The sequence below is a fragment of the Corapipo altera genome, unplaced genomic scaffold, assembly GCF_003945725.1.
Source record: "Corapipo altera isolate COAL_440 unplaced genomic scaffold, ASM394572v1 68, whole genome shotgun sequence".
Taxonomy (NCBI): Eukaryota; Metazoa; Chordata; class Aves; order Passeriformes; family Pipridae; genus Corapipo; species Corapipo altera.
The window spans coordinates 3782761-3800327 of record NW_020884919.1 but is presented as its reverse complement, the minus strand read 5'-3'; the positions used below and the strand labels follow the sequence as shown (position 1 = coordinate 3800327).

Genomic DNA, 17567 nt, shown 5'->3' with positions numbered 1-17567 from the left:
GATCTCAGCTTGGGAGACCCAGGATCACATAGCCATGGAAAATAGGAACTAATATGCAGGAATGCCTGTCTGGATGTCTGAAGCTGGCACCAAGGTTTTTTTTCAATCTGGGATTGTATACATTTTACATTTATGATTTTTTTTCCCCAAATTGCAGTGACAGAAGGTGCCTTTTGTCCTGTTTTTCACTCCTGTAATGTCAGTGTGAGCAGATTAAACTCATCGCATGGTAGCGAATTATCCCTGTTGATGGAGCCAGCTCCACAAAGCTTACTTAAGAAAGGTGTGTAAGGCATTTCCTTTTTCTAATTACAAATATTAAAGTCTTTCAAGATAATAAACTGTCTCAGAGGGTTACCTTAAAGACTGGAAAACATACAGGAAAGGGCTGGAAAGGCTCCCCCAGCCTCATGGGCAGTTTTAGCAGTAACAGCCCAGTGCAGTGTGTATTGTTGAAGAAATGGTAACTTTCTATCTGGGTGTAGCTAAGTAATTCAACATGCTGCAAGTTAAATGCAATAGTAGAAAGGAAGAAGTCCAGAAAACAAAGTCCCAGACACTTCAGTGTAGTGCACAGTATGTTAAATTATGGTATTACAGAAATTGCTGAGAGTTTGGCCACAAAGCATTTCATACTGTACCAGCATTCTGCCAGGGCTGGGTTCCAGCAAGCCCAGACAGTTCTTGCCTTTCACCTGAGCTTTTTTTCCCCCCTTCCTGTTCGTTAACACAAGCCAAAATCTGTATCATAGAATTACAGCCCTTGTCCTGAATGTACCTCTCCATTTATTAAATCAGCACAACCGAAAAGTCACCACGCACCAGGCCAAGATAACTGCAAATCTGCTCTTACCCTCCCCGTACCACCTGAGTGCCGCTATTATTCCTCATCCTTGGGGAAAGGACCCCATATGTGAGTTTCAGAAACCACCTCAGTAACTCCAAGCATCATTATCAATAGTAGGATGAACTGCAGCTGGGATGCACTGAGAAGGCACGGTAATACTCGCCCTAATCTCTGCATTCATCTCACTGGCCCTCGCTAGGAAGTTTAAGTACATTTACTGGGGATTCTTCAGCCCTTGAAAGGTAGGAAGACATCTATGAGGCTTGACGTACTAGCTAATTAACTTGGGTTTGGAAAAAAAAAATCTTCTTATCTACTTAACTTGGAGACACTCTCTTTGTTTTTAAGCCTGCAGACTACCTTCTCTTTAAAATGCACGTTACGTACCACTCCGGAGTATGGAATGTATTATTTTTAACGAGGACCTATTTTAACTTGGACCTAAAACTACTAAGATTTGACAGAGGGTGGTTCGTTTTTTTTTTTTTTTTTTTTTTTTTTTTTTTTTTAAGCTATTTGCAGAATCAGCTGAATGATGGTCTATAGCCTGTGTTTTGCAAGACAGGCTACAAAATCCTCATGCTTTCCTTCTGTCCTTAAAAATCCACGAATGTATGAAGCACTTGAAAACGAAGCTCCAAATGCACCCCTCCTTCTCCCTCCCCCCCAACCCGCCCCCCCTTCAAATCTATAAGGAGTTTAAATAAATCTTGCAGGTTTTGTTTCTCGGTCTCTGGAAGTGGGGAATATTGAGGCTGGGAGAAAGTGATTGAATTCGTGCCTACAGTGGTTGGGGCACGTGAGTGTTTCCTGCAGCTCCTCTGACAGGAACGCAGACACGAGCAACTCCTGTAACATCCCTGCTCGGAATTAAACCACGCTAAAATTTCCTGAGAACTGCACAGAGCAATTTTAAATCCTCACCATATTCCTCACAGATAGAACAGTGGCATGATTGACCAAGCTTTTTTTTTCCTTCTTCTTCTTTTTTAAAGTACACATATGATGATGCATCATAGTTATAAACAGATGGTATTTGGCCTCCTTCCTATTCTCAACATTTGGAATTCCTAAACTATGTGAATTAAACAATAATATTTTATAAACATACAAGGGATTTTGCTCACTGCTTTGTTAACATAGAAATTATACAATGCTGACATTTATTTAAATTTTAAAAAGTAAACAAGAGTGTGTATTGAATTAAAGCAAACTAAAATCAACAGAGAGAAATATGTTCTGCCGCACATTACCTACAACGGCACGGGCCTTTTTCGGGGAGACATAATGGGATGAAGCACAAATTGTAGCTTAGACAGTCTGATCCTTTGTGCTCGAAAGGCTCATTTAACACCTCGCTGTAAACAACGGATATTTATACCATAATTGGCCAGTTGACCATCAGTTGTTCATTTACTCCGTAACCTGCTATTATGGAGTTAAAAGAAGTTCCTTTCTGTTGGCTTTTCTAGGAGTGAAAGTGTGTTTGCAATTTTAGTACCAACTGGATTCAGTCTAACACTTGTACTTAGTATGAGAAACATTTTCATAATACCAAAATTTGGGGGAATAAGAGTACTCCTGCCAGGAAGGGAAGAAGAAAGTATTGGTTCTTAAAAGAAGAATTCTGTTTGCTTGGTTTCCTCTTTCCTTTCCATTTTAACCCGTTTTTAGGCTCCTCTCGAGCTGTGCAAAATCGAGAAGCACTTAGGTTTTAATCACTATTCCCAGGTCTGCAAAGAGGTTCTGTGATGAATAAATAATGAATCCGAGATTTTAATCAGTGTTATGATTTTTGAAAAGGCTAATTATCATTGTTTACAGACATGCCTTTCCGACGTATTTCCTTGTTTTGCCTTCAAAGCTCCAAGGGTTAAGCCCCTCGCACGCATCCCTCCCATCCCTCCCCAGCGCCGCGTTCCTTGCCCGGGATTTCTTGCGGGGTTTGGGGGTATTTTTTTTTTTGTTGTTGTTCGTTTGGTGTCTTTTGGGTTTGAGTTTTTATTGGAGGAACCGTAGGAGAGACGGAGCTGGGCACCCGGAGGCGCGCACGGCTGGGAGAAAGCTGCGCACCCGAGCAGCCGCTCCGCACCCGCGGAAAACCACTGCGGGGGTGGGGGAGGTTCTTTCTCTTTGACGCCCGTGTACAGAAATGCTACAAAAGCATCTTATTTGCAAAACAGTATTTTTATTATCGGTGATATCGATGACAAAAAGTGGTGGGCAGCGTGTCCGTCCCCTCCTTCCCGGGGACGCTGCGCTCCGCTCCGCCCGCAGCGCTGTGCTGGGATGCGCCGGGATGCGCGGAGCGCTCCGCGGGGCCGCCCCGCAGCGATCGCCCCCGGCTCACGCCCATCGCATTATTATTGCTGTATTTTTACTATTTGTAATTTTTATCATTATAGCTGCCGCTAGCCCCGTTTAACCTGCTCTTGCCCACACCTCCATCCTCTCGGCCGTTCATCGGGATGGCAGAACCGTTTTTCCCCGGGTGGGATATTCGCTGCCAGGGTCCCGATTCCCCCTCAATCCCATCCCCGGTGTGTCCCCTCCCGGCCTCCCCCGCAGCCGCCGCCGCTCCCGGGTCCTGCCGCCTCCTCCCGCTCCGCTCCCGCTGCTGCTTCCACGGAGAGCTGGGGGATAACTCCCGGCCCCTACAGCACTTGATTATCAGTTTTCAGCAACAGCTGTGTATCTCCGCTAAGAATCTAAAGAAATATCAGAAGATCAGGCAGCGATGCTATTTATTACCCTATAATTAAAGTTCTATCAGTGTTTCTATTATAAAGCCTGATTTGCAAGGGTTGGTAACTCAGAGGCAAAATTTTCCTGCAAGATGAAGCCTCGCTGAGAAGTATTTCAGTTAAATAAGGTTAGCCTGTTAGAAGGCAAAATCCTCAAGGACTTTCATTAAGGTGCTCGTTTATATCCACAAATAAATTGCCAAGTCCCCCAAATCAAAGATACATAAGAGGAAAACATTTTAATTTTTTAATTTTTTTTTCCCCAAAAAAATCAAGGATTCATGGAAAGGTTTTAATATAATTCTCTAGGAAATTATTCCCATGAAAACAATTTGTTTGAAAGAAAATGCCCTCTGGTCTTTTCCACACAAACTAGTCTTGGGCTAGTACATGAGAACCCAACTTAAAAGTGACTATGAGCAGAAAGGAGGTTGGTTAATTATTTTCAACTGTCCTTTCTGGAATAAAAACCAGAGTAAACAGCTTGAACAGGGAAAGGTGAATTTAATTTTCAAGGCCCTTTAACTTTTAATAATCTGAGGAACAAGATGGGAGGTACATTCTACCCTCCCAGTTATCCTGATATAAATTCATTCAAGATTTATATTGGTGTAATAGAGAAGCAGAATTTGCTCCGTGATTTCTAATGAACTGCTGGCTCGGTCTTTAAAAACGCAATTAGAAAAATCTAACCTCCTAATTCAGAACAGCTTTCAGCTGAGGCAGAGGTCTCGTTGCTGCAAACAGGGATGGAAGCTGGTCTGTGCCACGGCTCCTCACCGTGCCTGCAGCACCAGAGTGGGGTAGGAGTGCTGGAAACGGTTTGCCACAGAATTCCCTAGTTGTTTTAGGATTTTCTCTTCCATTATCCGGGAAAAGGCAATTCTCATGTGAAATAAACCTGTGTTTCCTGTGATCTCAAATGCTAAGACAAAAGGATTGTAGGATTAGGTGCCTGGCCTGTCACTGATGCAGGAGGAGCTGTCTGGTCGGGGCACTGCCTGGCAAGGCTGGCACCAGACAGGAAAACCCGGCTTTGACTCTGCACTGAAACTTGTATCAAAGCACTCAGTGTTGCTGTGTCAACACAGGTAAAACATCAATAAAAATGAAAGTAAGTGGAGGTCCAATTCTGCCGCTTTACTCATAGGATTAGGTCTCTGCATTCACCGCTTACTCATGTGTGTAGGAACAATGGGACCGAGATCCCAATTTGTCTCTCTGACCTTTTGAAGTGAAGGGTTTAAATGCAGCAGTGCAGGGCGACAGCCTCCTTTGCTCTGCTGAAACTGCCAGGCAAAAGTCTGCAAGATATTTAAGTTTGCAGCAGGTTGCTGGAGGACAGTAGGGGAAGAATCACCTGTGACTACCTGGAAGCCCCACATCTCCATCTTGAATGAGGACCTCAACACAGGCCAGCATGGCCCCCAACACAAGGCCAACCTGCAGGTTCTAGGAGATGTGGTAAGGACATGGAATCATTGAATCACAGAATAGTTTGGGCTGGAAAGGACCTTAAAGCTCATCTTGTTTTCCCCCTGCCATGGGACATCTTCCACTAGACTAGGTTGCTCAAAACCCCATCCAACCTGGCCTTGAACACGTCCAGGGATGGGGAATTTCCATCCCTGCTCAAGAGCAGCTGTGCACTTTTGCTAAGAATGTAAAGAAATACCAGAAGATAAGGCAGAATTGCTATTTATTGCCCTGCAATTAGAGTCCTCACAGTGTTTCTATTATAAAACATGACTTGCAAAGGTTTGTAACTTGGGGGAGAATTTTTCCACCAAGATGAAGCCTCGCTCACCAGACAGAGTTGGGCATGGTTGAAGTATCACTGATCAGTAATAAAGCAAGGCAGAGCACCAGCTCACCAAGGGGTTGGGAAAGACCTCTTTCGGCTGTGGAGCTGCTCAGGGCATGCCCTGAGGACAGCAGGAGTTTTACACTGGAAACCACACAGCTTTGATGTACTGAGTCTGCTCACCACAAGCCCTAGTGCAGCACTACAGCATCTCCTCTTTCCCTTTTATTGGTTTGGAGAATGACTCACTGTGATACTTGAGGCAATTTGCTTTAATTGTACCATGCCTCAGTTTCCCCAGCAGTAAAGACCACAAATACTCCAATTTATTCTTGCTGCTGCAAGGTGTGATAACATTGGTGCACATTAACGACACGCTCTGGTAGGAAGTGCACAGCAAGTCCTGTTCCTTGGCTCTTCCAAGAATGACTACCAGAGCTATGCACACCCTCTTGAGAAGACCATGTCTACTCAACCACATGCAACAACTAGAGCCAAGTTGGGCCCTGGCTTAGCAGAAAGAAGGAGGAATCTACACATAAGAGATGATTACTGCAAAATTACAACTCTTCAGTGCTAGGAAAATGCCCGACACCTACTACTTGGGGGTTTTTTGATTGCTTAATGGAGTAATTTTAAGGAAAGGTACCACATGCTCTCTCTTGCACATTTCAGCATCTTGATGGCGTCAGAAGGGACAAAGGCACATGTCTGGAAGGGAACCAGCTTGCATCCTTAACCTGCCATGACAGGGAGAGGAGCTGCCTGATCCAAGGGAGACCATACCTGTCCACAAAGAGAAGTCTTACCAGGCTTCACATCTTATCCACAGTCCTCTTCTTCCTTCTTGCCAGAGCAGAGTTGAAAATCTTGGAATTGCCACAAGGTTTTATTATCGCTTGCAAACCAGATCCTACTTCATCAGATAAAGACACAATTGCATTCATTGACTCTGACACAAGGATATGCATGGTGATAAACATACAGATAGATGTACACACTTATACATGAATGAGATATGCTAATTAAAAATTGCAGTGGGTACTTTATTAAAAATTTATTGTACAATCTACATCTTCAAAACATTTTACATCAACAAATATAGCGGCTTGACTGCTGGAATCATAAGTGATTTATCTTTAAAAGACTGTATTTGCAACTGGATGCAAAGATTCTTGATGAACTGCCATTACATTTAAACTACTGGTTTTTATTGGAAGTATTTTGATTGTTATCTGTTTGTTCTCCATCCTTGAGAGAAATAAAACAAGTGTCTCGGCTTTCATTTTATCGGATAGATGGCACCATGTAGCATATTTCCCATGCTAGTTTGAATTACAGCTGTTTATCTTTCAGCTTTCTTTAAGATTAATTAAATGCAAATGTAACTCCACGAATCATGGGATTACCTGCCAGACCCCTTATTAATACCTTCACTTAAAAACCCCTGTGCCAGAGAGTCATTAATTTGCAATAAAAAAAAAAAAAAAAGAGAGAGAGAGAGAGAGAAGTGTTCAAGCAGCCCTTTGCCTCCCAACAACCCGGAGATGGCTGCCCAATTAGTCCGGCAGCGTTCGGATCCTCCTTTTAGGCCCTGTGGCCCTTTGAGGACACAATAAGGCTCCAATGATAACCTGGCAACCTAGGTAGAAACTCAGCCAAGTGTGAGCGTTTGAAGCTGCAGCTTGGCTGCCATCGTGTCGGCAAAAAGAAAGAATTCAGGCACCATGTCATCCAGTACAAAGGATAAAAACAGATTCAACCGGAAATTCAATGTGGCACCACATATGGGATACATGAGTGCGGTTACACAACAGGCCACATATTTTTTTTGAACAGTCTCCTGCATGTGATGCCGAGGACATGTGTAACCATCATAACGTCTCTAAGAATCTGTATTTAATTTGAGCTGGGGTGGTGGCAGGGATTGGAGATCTGAAGCCGCCACAGGTTTGTGGCAGATGGCTCTGTGTCAGCTATGACAAGCAGCCAGGCTCGGCTTCCTCTGCAGATTTTCTTTTCTCTCTGATCAGGTAAATATGGGCACACTCTGGAAACTTCCACAATTCTGCCTGAGGCTGCAAGTTTGTGACTTAGCCCCATCTGTCACAAATCTTCCCTCGGTTCTGCTGCGAGCAGAGACCTGAATTTACTGCCGAGCGCTGCCCAAGAAAACCCGGCCGTCTCGCCCTGTGAGGAAGCACAAGAGAGAAGCACACGGAGCCGTGTTAGAAGCTGGGACACAAAGGGGACGTCTCTCACACAGGAAGGGTTTCTGGAGGTGTGAATTCAGTGGGTTTTTTTTTAAATACAGGTAAGCTGGTCATCAGGCCCAGGTAATTTGCTCCTGGATGAGCACCATCAAATATCTCTTTGCTTTACTGGTTGGTCTCGGCAGACACGCCACAGATGGAACACCCATGGGGACCAACCTGCCCCTCTCACCCTCAGACATGGCAGAACCATGAGCCAGCAGGAGCAAGGGCCTAGTTCTCCTGCTTGGACATCATCAGTCTGGGCTTTATTTGAGAGTAAACTCCTTTTTCTGGGGAGTGATAAATATGTAAAGGTCTGGACACTCATTTTTTCAACAAACAATCATTCCATCAACAGCTACCAAATACGTAGAGATAAAGAGAAGCACAGTTTTCACATAAAGCAAGATCTCCCCATAAAGAACAGGCAGCATAATGTCACTAGCAATACAATATCTTTCATGAAATAATCAGCTTACTTGTTTCTGGTGTCCTAAGATCAGAACTGAAACACTTAATATCTACTCTGCCATCATTAGACCCAGAATTAACCTTTAGATTTTAATAAGGAGTGTTCATCCATTCAGATCGGCTGGTTCAGGACGGTTGGAGTTCAAGCAGACAGTACTGATTTGGCACACATTTTATGAACTTTTTAAAAAATCATCTTAAAAAAAAAAAGATCTAGAGACTATTATTCAACACAAAACTTGAAATTTTGCAGGCAAGGCAGCAAAGTGATTTACAGAGCCAGTTTGTATTAGATCAGATTTACTCTGTGATCCAGCTCCTTCCCTCTGCAAGTGAGTAAGGGGGAAGAAACAAGGTAGAAAACAGTTCTTAGCAATTATATTTGGAGCTCAGTTTTCAAACTCCAAGCACCTTTGGAAACCACCATCAAAAGATACCGTTGCTTTTACATGAATTGGGTGCACTGTAAGGCCCGAGGCAGAGCTATATAATATTCCTCAGTAGAGTAACAGTATTTCCCTGACCAAACTGTTTCTTATATTGGCCTTTTAAAACTCATTTCATTCTTGATGTCTTCAAGCAAAAAAAAAAAAACCTCAAATTTTGGATGTGAATCTACGCAGGACACACTGGTGGGTACCTTGCATAGGATGATTCAGAACACACCAACCAAGCAGAACAGCAGGAAAACAGTTTCAGGCTTCCTTTCTCAAGGTACTTTTGAATAAAGTTAACTGAAAAAAAAAGAATTTTCATGCTTTTTGCAACTTTTCTTCCAAAGTCAATTCTATTTCCTCTGACCCATTTCTCCATCTACTGTTTTGCAGTGGCTGTGGCTCATCTGCCAGTTTTCATTTACTTTCTAAAACTACCCTAGAAGCTATCTAACACTGTCAGAATAAAAAGTTCCAAGTCCTGGTGTTTCTGCTGCACCCATAACTGCTTTCCTAATGAATGCTTTAATCCTGCTCCACAAGTGCAGCCAACTGCTGTGAGCTACGGACCAAGACTTGGAGACAAGGGTTAGTGGTGATCATGGCAGTGTTGGCTTAATGGTTGGATTCAATGATCTTAAGGGTCTTTCCCTAGCTAAATGTTTGGATGATTCTATGATTTTCAAAGAGCTGAAGTCTCCTGGATATATATTTCCGAGAGTGAAGAGCAAGGCAAGTACAGGCCACCTATGCATAGATATAGCTACACGTATATTATGTCTTTACATCTATGGTTAGACCCCAAAATGAGCTATCAGGCAACTTCAGCAGCCTTCCTACCAGCTCACTTCTTCCACAGTGAGGATTCACATTAGCCAGCAGATCTCACAGCTGCTTCCAGACCCACACTCTGCTTGAAGACCTAAGGTTGACCCAAAATGCTTAAACTATGTCCCACAGTCCAGCAGACCTTCCCACCTGAGCAAGCCTCCTAAGCTAGAGGTGGATTTCACCTAGATCAGCCAAACATATGGAAAAGAAAAGTGTCAAGACTTCAGTCTAACTCTGAGCAACTTAATCCAGCTCTGAAGTCAGATCCTACTTTGAAGCTGGCCCTGCTTGGATCAGAGGCTGGCCAGGTGACCTCCAGAGGCACCTTCCTTAACTACACTGTGATTCCATGTTCTAAACAAGCAACTAAAGTTTCCTTTCACCTAAGAAATCCTTATGTTATATACATTTTACTTAGGATCCCATGCCTAAGCACTGAAACAGAGATGGGAGAGCACAGACACAGCACGCTGCACTCCAGAGTTCCCAGGCTGCTACAAGCTTCCCACACAGCAGATCTAAGCCATCTCTGAAACCATTTTAAATTAAATTCAGTGGAAACTGAGAATCTCAGAAGGAAAATACAAGTTTCTCACTTGTGTTTCTAACCTCTTTCCGACCTGCACCTAATGCTAACCAGGTAAAAGCACAAATTCAACACAATTCCTTCTTTTTTTCCTCTGCAAACACGTTCTGCTGCTGAACAGAAAGCCAGCAGGATGGATGGAAATGCTTGTACTATTTGCATACCCTATAAAGCTCTGAATTAACTTTATCAACCCAGGACAAAAGATCTGGAGAACACTGTAAGCAAACATCTGCTCAATATACATTCACCATTAAAAAGTAAACAGTAGGATTTGCTCCATAAGGAACAGGTTGAAAATTATCAGAGTACTACACATCACATAAACCAATGGCATGGCCTCGAATACTCTATAAAGCAATGATCACACCAGCACAGAAACAGCTCTCAAACATCAAAACGGCTTGAATGATGAGAGATCAGAATATAAACATGGAATAACATTCATGAGGAGAGACTTAAAAGACTGGGATACTGAAAATGTTTGACAAATGCTTACAAAATAATGAATGATATACAGAAGATGGACGAGGAGCTCCTGCTTCCAGGAGACCAGCTCCAGAACGAGAGTCAATGCAGCTAAAGGTGGGAAAAACCTGAACCAACTGAGGGAAATGATTTTAACAACATCTGTAAATATATCATAGAATCACGGAATGGTTTGGGTTAGAAGGGACATTAAAGATCATCTTGCTCCAACCCCCTGCCATGCACAGGAACACCTTCCACTAGACCACACTGCTTATGGAAAAATTAATTTCTCATGGAGTTTTGCTGGGGATTGAGTACAAGAACTATGAACAGTTACTGCTCCCTGCAACAGGGCTGAGTGGTTGATGGGACATCTGGTGTGAGGCTCCCCTGCATCCTCACGTGTCCAGCGCCTGTATCCTTAGCCTGAGAATGTGTCCTGCTGCCTAAGCATGAAAGCTGGACCAGGAGCAGTTTTCCCTTCTACGTGTTTCCCTGAAATACCCAAGATACTGCTTTATCTCAAATCAGAGAAAAAAGAAAAGGAAAAAAAAAGAAAAAAGAAAGTTTTGTCAGAACTGCCCTATACAGCCAAATCCTGAGACTGGAAACAATTCAGATGTCTACGGTCTAACTGGGATCTTAATTTGATTTTACAGCAGTTTAATCCCTTTGAATTCAGCAGACTTCCTTCTACAGTGGTGTAAGAAAGAAAAAAAACCACGCCATGTGTCTTTTCCTAGGCAGGTGAGCTTCTGTAGTGTGATGGAAATGAGAAGATGAATGTCAGAAAGTGGGCCAAATTCTTTTCTCTGTTAAACAAGCATGAGTGAGAGTAGGATTTTCTGTAGGAACTGAAGCTGACAGCATGTCAACCAGCACTCATTCAGCTGGGAGGGCTGGGAGAGATTATTTAAAGTTGTCAGCTCCTTCCATGCCTGGCTTTTGGCAACTCTTCTTGTCCCTCTCCACTGTATACTCTTTATACATGCTGTTTTAAATTAAGAAACTCAAGTGAGGGAACTGAAAGGTAAACTTAAAGAAAATAATGCAGAAACAAATGCTTTGACCCGTTTTATTTTATTTTTTTAACTTTAAATCTGCTATATAGGGTGCTTGCAAGCACTGACAGGTTCTGTGGTGTTCTCAGACCGATGGCCAACCTATGGAGTCGAATCTCCAACCAGCAAAAGCACTATTCGTTTTTAAATCATTTTTACTTTCAAAATTTCACAGATACTTTATAAACTTGAGGCAGAGAGTGTGGCAGGAAGGTTTCTGAAAGAAAAGTAGCTGGTAAGTACGGACTCCTGTGCTGGGGTCCCTTTTCTATTCCACTGTAACAGAGATAATATTATAGTGATCTGACAAAGAGGTGATAATACAGTGCAAGTGCTGTTTACCCTTACTGATTTCACTCTTTTCAGCTTCCTAAAAAAGCAGCATCGTTTCACCTATAACGACATTAACAGCACAGCTCTAAGTCAGCATTTTCTAGGAGGTTTTACGGATGGTTCCACTGTGAAAGAGGACTTGGCGTACGTGGGTGTAGGTACAAAAAGACAACTCTAACAGCATTCTCTGAGCTGATCCAAAGCCTATTAAAGACAACAGGGATCTTTCTTGTGGTGCTCACAGGTGCTGGATTAGGCTCTGCTTTACTCATTTTAAAACGATCCCCCACTCAGCTCCATTGCTACCTGTTGCAGACATTCAGTTCTAACTCTCAAAAGATCTGAATGGGGCTGCACAAGCCCATGTATGAGAGGTAGGAAAAACACCTTCAGCTTCTGCCTGCAAATCAGCTCAAGGAATTCTTTAAAAAAAGAAAAGAATCCTTCAAGAAAATCAGCATTTTACCTATGGGGTTTGCACACACGTTTTCAACCTGTTCTATTTTACATCAGTATTTTGCCCACCGTTATTCCCGTTTTTTGCACGCCTTTGCTCTGTTTAGGATCTGGGGATCCAGACGTAGGGTGAAGATCCATGTGAACACAACTATTAGCTGAGCTTGAAGCATTGGGAAATGTCAAGGTAAACATTTAAGGACTGTTTTCCCTTTGAAGCCCCCATGTATAACTCTACGATACTATTGACTCAAGAAGTAATGCTGAACACTGGAAGTGTTCAGTCAGCATTTTAAACTATTATGAGCTACCTTCTGAACCATTGCCAAGTTAATAGACAATGAAAGATAATGAGCTTGAAATTGGGTGTTAAATTGCATTTTTGGTTCTCTCCTTTTTTCTTGAGGTTTAACTGTTTCCTGCAGAAACAACATCATCTTTGATGTGTCATTATGTAAATGTCTATTTTTAGGTCACAGAAAAAGTCAAGGCGTGGGCTGAACCCTCGCTGCTCCTGTGAGGGGTTGAGAGGAAGACGAGACACAGCAGGACCCAACACTTTCTGGTCCCCAGAGGGAGGGAGGTGGAGGGGTGAGATTGGGTCTGCTGGTAGCATGAGACTCCAAATTAAGGAGGAGGCTACTCGCCCTGCTCATTAACAATGTGCCTGGACAGCAACAGCCAGGGAACGCTCAAGGAACCACGTTTGCATGGCACGGGTTAACACAGGAAGTGTTTCCATGCACCCCTTTAAGGACTTTGAGCTGAATTCAGGTTTCTTTACAACTGAAAAACCTCTGTCATGCAGGGGTGACATGTATCCAACCTACCCATGGCAGAGCCAGGACAGTAGAAGTCATAAACTGCTGTGAATGTACATATCAGCATGCAGAAAACAGCAGTTATTCTCCTAAAAGGAGCATTGTGTAATAACAGCTCTTCACTGGAATAATATATTTAGTGCTTCATCTACAATCAAATTTGAAAAAAAAGAAAAGTGTGACTCTCAGCAGCATAAATACACCACTTAAATCCATGAAAGTCAGCCTAGCATTGAACACTCAAGCAAAACCTGAATGGAGGGTCTGTCACTGAAACGGGACTTTCTCTACAGAAATAACTGAAGAGCACATGATAAATTCCAGTAAATTATACTCCTGATAAACTTTTATGCTCAACACACCTTACAAAAAAAAAAAAAAATCATAATTATGAAAATCATTCGAATCACTCCAAAAGTCAAAGAAATCTTACCTGATACCTGTCACCTGCATTTTTTTGAAGATTAAATTACGATACAAAGGTAGACTTATCCTCATTAGTATAATTGTAGGATCTTTCTTTTATTTTCCTTTTAAACTAATGAGTTGCATTAATCCAGGTTCATTTTTATAAGCCTCTTGGGTCCAAATGTAAAGGACAGTCATTTTAGAAAACAATAAATTAAAAAAAGCATGTAGCATGCATTAAGTGCACGTATTTCATAAGACCTAGGTTAATACAACTGGCATCTAGTTTAATTAATCCTTGTTAGTGTAACGACTAATATCCCTCCCTAGCATGTTTCCTTTAAACATTAGTATGTTAATTAAATGTTGTTTTTTTAAGGGCTTTTTTTTTTTTCCCTTTGTACTTCAATATGGCATTATATCATCTAAAACTATTCCAAACAACTACCTTATAGAGATGTTTCCTTACAATATCTGGTCTCTTGCAGAAATTCTGAAGCCTTTTAAAAAGCTGTTCAGGTGTAGAATACAGATATTCAGCTGCAGGAAAAACAGATACATTTTTAATGAAACAAAAACCTCAAAGCACACACTCGATATTAGTCACTTTACTAATTAAAAATGCATATTGCTCTGTGCCGCCTCGTGTTTTACATTATTTAAGCATGATTTTATAAGGTTACCTCAGCTCACAAGGATGTTTAATGCTAAATAAGACTGTGTAGTTGTGCTGTTTAGACATCTCCTTTGGGTGATTAAAATACATTATTCTAATGTAACACAATGCATATGTGATACATTTAGTGATGAGATTTTTCAAAGAACTGGTACTACATTAGTGTGTATCCTGTACTGCAGTTGCATACTATTAACTATTAAATTGTTTAAATAATTTGGTGTGATTTTCAGGCCTCGTTTTTTTTTTTTCTCCCTTCTGTGTATCAAAAAAAAAAATCTGCAAACCATTGCAGCATCACTGACCTTTTAACAAAAATCTATCATTACGGGTTGTGTATGCTAACAATGAAGAATGCTATTTCAAAACTTGCTTTTGTGTTATCTTAAAAGAACAGATGGCAAATATAAACTTCGTCTAATGTATTAAAACACATAAAATTTTCCTTAACACTAACATGTTGGCTTGCCAAATAAACAATTGCTTTCGCTCAAGTTTATCCTGAAACTTCAGATTTTAGCAGGAATCACGTTATTACGCTTCAGCAAAAGGAATATTGAACAGAGCAGCTACCTGGGAATATCTCTGGGTACACCAAGGCTTTGGGACACAGCGGGTAGCAGCCACAATGCACAGCTTCGATCCTGAGGATTAAAAACCATAAATACACAAAAATAGATGTTAGTCAGCCAAAAACTTATTTCGGTGCAAGAGCCTTGAGGTTGCCTACATGCAGCAAGAGGGAAACTTTTTTTTTTTTCCTTCAGCAGCACAATCCCTCTAAATGCCAAAGTTGCTCTTTTTAAAGAAAATTTTATTGATCATATGAATTACATAGAACAGAACAGCGAGCATATGTTTTGTTCGCTGAATAAATCAAAGCGCAGCTCTGCATTTTTTTGTTTTTTAAATACTGTTTAACACATTTTATAATCAGCAGACAGACACATGTAACAACATGGTGAAGTATGGACGGCTTTGCTTAATAATGCTGCCGGAAAACAAGGGCACGTTGGTTACACCAGGGTGCCCACACAGACGCACGCATCACCCTCACCTGGCACGGCAGAGGCTCTCCTTAGACTTCCAGACTCCAAAGGTTACAGCTAAATATAGCCCAGGAACAACTTGCAGCGTGCTCCAGGCTGGGATATTTGAGCTTATTCACATGCTTTGGATAATTTCCTTTATTTTTTCAGGGCATAAACTGTTGTATTTTTTAATAACCACCGATGAAATCCCTTTGCCAAAGCGCGCGCGGAGCTTTGTACTCGCGCTTTCTTTTTATTTTCAAGGAACAATTTACTTATCTCCTGTAACATCAAACCCAAATATTTTAGAATTGCACCCACCATGGCGCAAAGTTTTCCAGTAGCGAATCTAAAGCAAAGTTGTCCCTCTTGGTGTTCACATTTTAATAACTGAACGGGTTAAGGCAGCCAGGTTTCAGTTTATTTTTTTCGCATAATGACCATTGATCTGACATAACGTCGCTCCAAAGATACAACTGTAATTTCTGTTGGCCAGAAATTACATACTGAAATTCAAAACACTTCTTAAAATATGTTTATTTTATGAGAGGCTTTGAATTTCCTCCAACATGTTGACCATACGAGGACTTTATTTTTAACTTCAGTTTCCCTCACCCACCCAGAATAAAAAATCTGAAATCTTGTCAACGTTCACCTTTTCTATTTTCAGTGACAATCCAAAAGGGTTTTGCTACCTTCATGTGCATATTGGCTTTGGTACTTTATTACAGGTGCCCTGAAAAAATTGTATTTCCTTTAGATCTACTCAATTTTAAACAGGAAAAAAAGAAAATAAAGAATAACATACTCAGCTTTCATGCTATAAAACTATGCATATCCACAAACCCCAAAGACACACGTTTCTCTGCAAATGCTTTTGCTAAGCAATGATTGCGGGGTTTTTTTTTTCATAAACTTTTAAAATTTGTAATTTATGTTGGTTTTTTTTTTTAAATAACATATGCACTTCAGATTGCATTTTAAACATTAACAACAATTTCAAAGTGTACATCGTCTAGCACTATATTTTTTACCAAAGGGAAATGTTTCTGATGTGTGATTTAATTGATGATTTCAGTTCTTAAATATTGTGTCATATGTCAAAGCAAATAGATTTTTAAAGTTTTCTTTAATCTAGGAGGGAAAAAAAAAAGAGTGAAACTGTGGACATTTCAGTAATAGCTCAGATCACTAAGTTATGTTAAAATATTTGCTTTTTAATCATATCGTCTGCATGGAAAAAAAAAAAAGGAACAGCTCCCTAAAACAAAACTGCAGGCCAAGATGGGATCTGAGTCATCATTTGAGTATGAAATTCCCCCTTATGAGAAACCTCTACCAGGATCATGAATTAGTAAAATCAGAATTTAATGCCTCCGTACTTTGCTGGATGAAAGTTAAAAATCTGGAATTCTTTCATTTGCAAATGATCTTATTTGCATACTCATTTCCTACCTTGCTGCAGCAAAGTTTATGTGGATTTTCTGACCAGTACTTATTACACATAGTAAGTCTTACTACAAACTGTACACCTTCCAGCTGCCCAGACCTATAGACCAGACCAAACTGGGGAGAGCACACATGGGCTCAGGCTTTGGTCTGGGGATGGACAGGGAATCTTTTAATTTCCACACATTTCTGTGCTTTCCCGGAAAAGTATCATATCATAACAATAATACAATTATTCTTCATTTCAATCCTTAAGCACTACTAGTTAAATAATAAATAGAGTTCCGATTGATCTATTGTTAAAATGGCTAGCAAATGGCCTTTTTATTCCAATTAACAAATCATCTGCTAAATCTATGAATCTTAATATTCAGGTCTATTCACTTCAATTCATACAATTTATCTGCAAATAGTTGTTGGGCTTTTGATTCTAAATATAATTAGCTGATAATTTTGCTTGGCTGAATTACTTTTCTGGAGGGCCTGCTAAGGCTCTCAGTCGCATTATCTAGCAATAATGAATCTGATAGGTGAAATTTTTTACTGTAATGAGGATGAGACACAGTTGTGACACCTGAGTCTAGTAATAACAGAAGACTGCTAATTATCGACAGCACTTTTTTGTGTGATGCACAGAGAAAAAAAAAATCCCTCATTATTAAAAAATAAAAAGTTACAATTATAAGTGACACCGGAGGAGAGTAAATAAAATGGAGTGATTAAAACATTGCTGCTTTAAGGGTGTTTTTAATTAAGTGGAAATGCTAATGTTGTCATACTTAGCAGATGGGATTAAAATTAGTTATTGTAAGTAACTCATATTTTATGTTATGGTTTCCACAGCATGTCTACAAGATCTAAGAAAGTGATACATTCCATAAGACATTTA

At 40.9% G+C, this 17567-nt stretch overlaps 1 protein-coding gene across 12 annotated transcripts in view; it reads right to left on the bottom strand.

The window, feature by feature from the left end:
• Positions 1-6414: 6414 nt before the first annotated feature.
• The window catches only part of GTDC1 (glycosyltransferase like domain containing 1), a 179147-nt gene continuing 167994 nt past the window's right edge, over positions 6415-17567 (bottom strand). For 10 of the 12 annotated variants that reach the window (XM_027656261.1, XM_027656269.1, XM_027656262.1 and 7 more), the window contains 3 exons: positions 14772-14842; positions 13971-14062; positions 6415-7585 (listed from right to left, as the gene is read on the bottom strand). In XM_027656261.1, the coding sequence (XP_027512062.1) occupies positions 7502-7585; positions 13971-14062; positions 14772-14842 (247 nt within the window). In that variant the 3' untranslated portion in view covers positions 6415-7501. Of the gene's footprint in view, positions 7586-13970; positions 14063-14771; positions 14843-14995 lie in introns of those variants that run through there. The other 2 variants (XM_027656266.1, XM_027656267.1) reach the window with 2 other exon arrangements.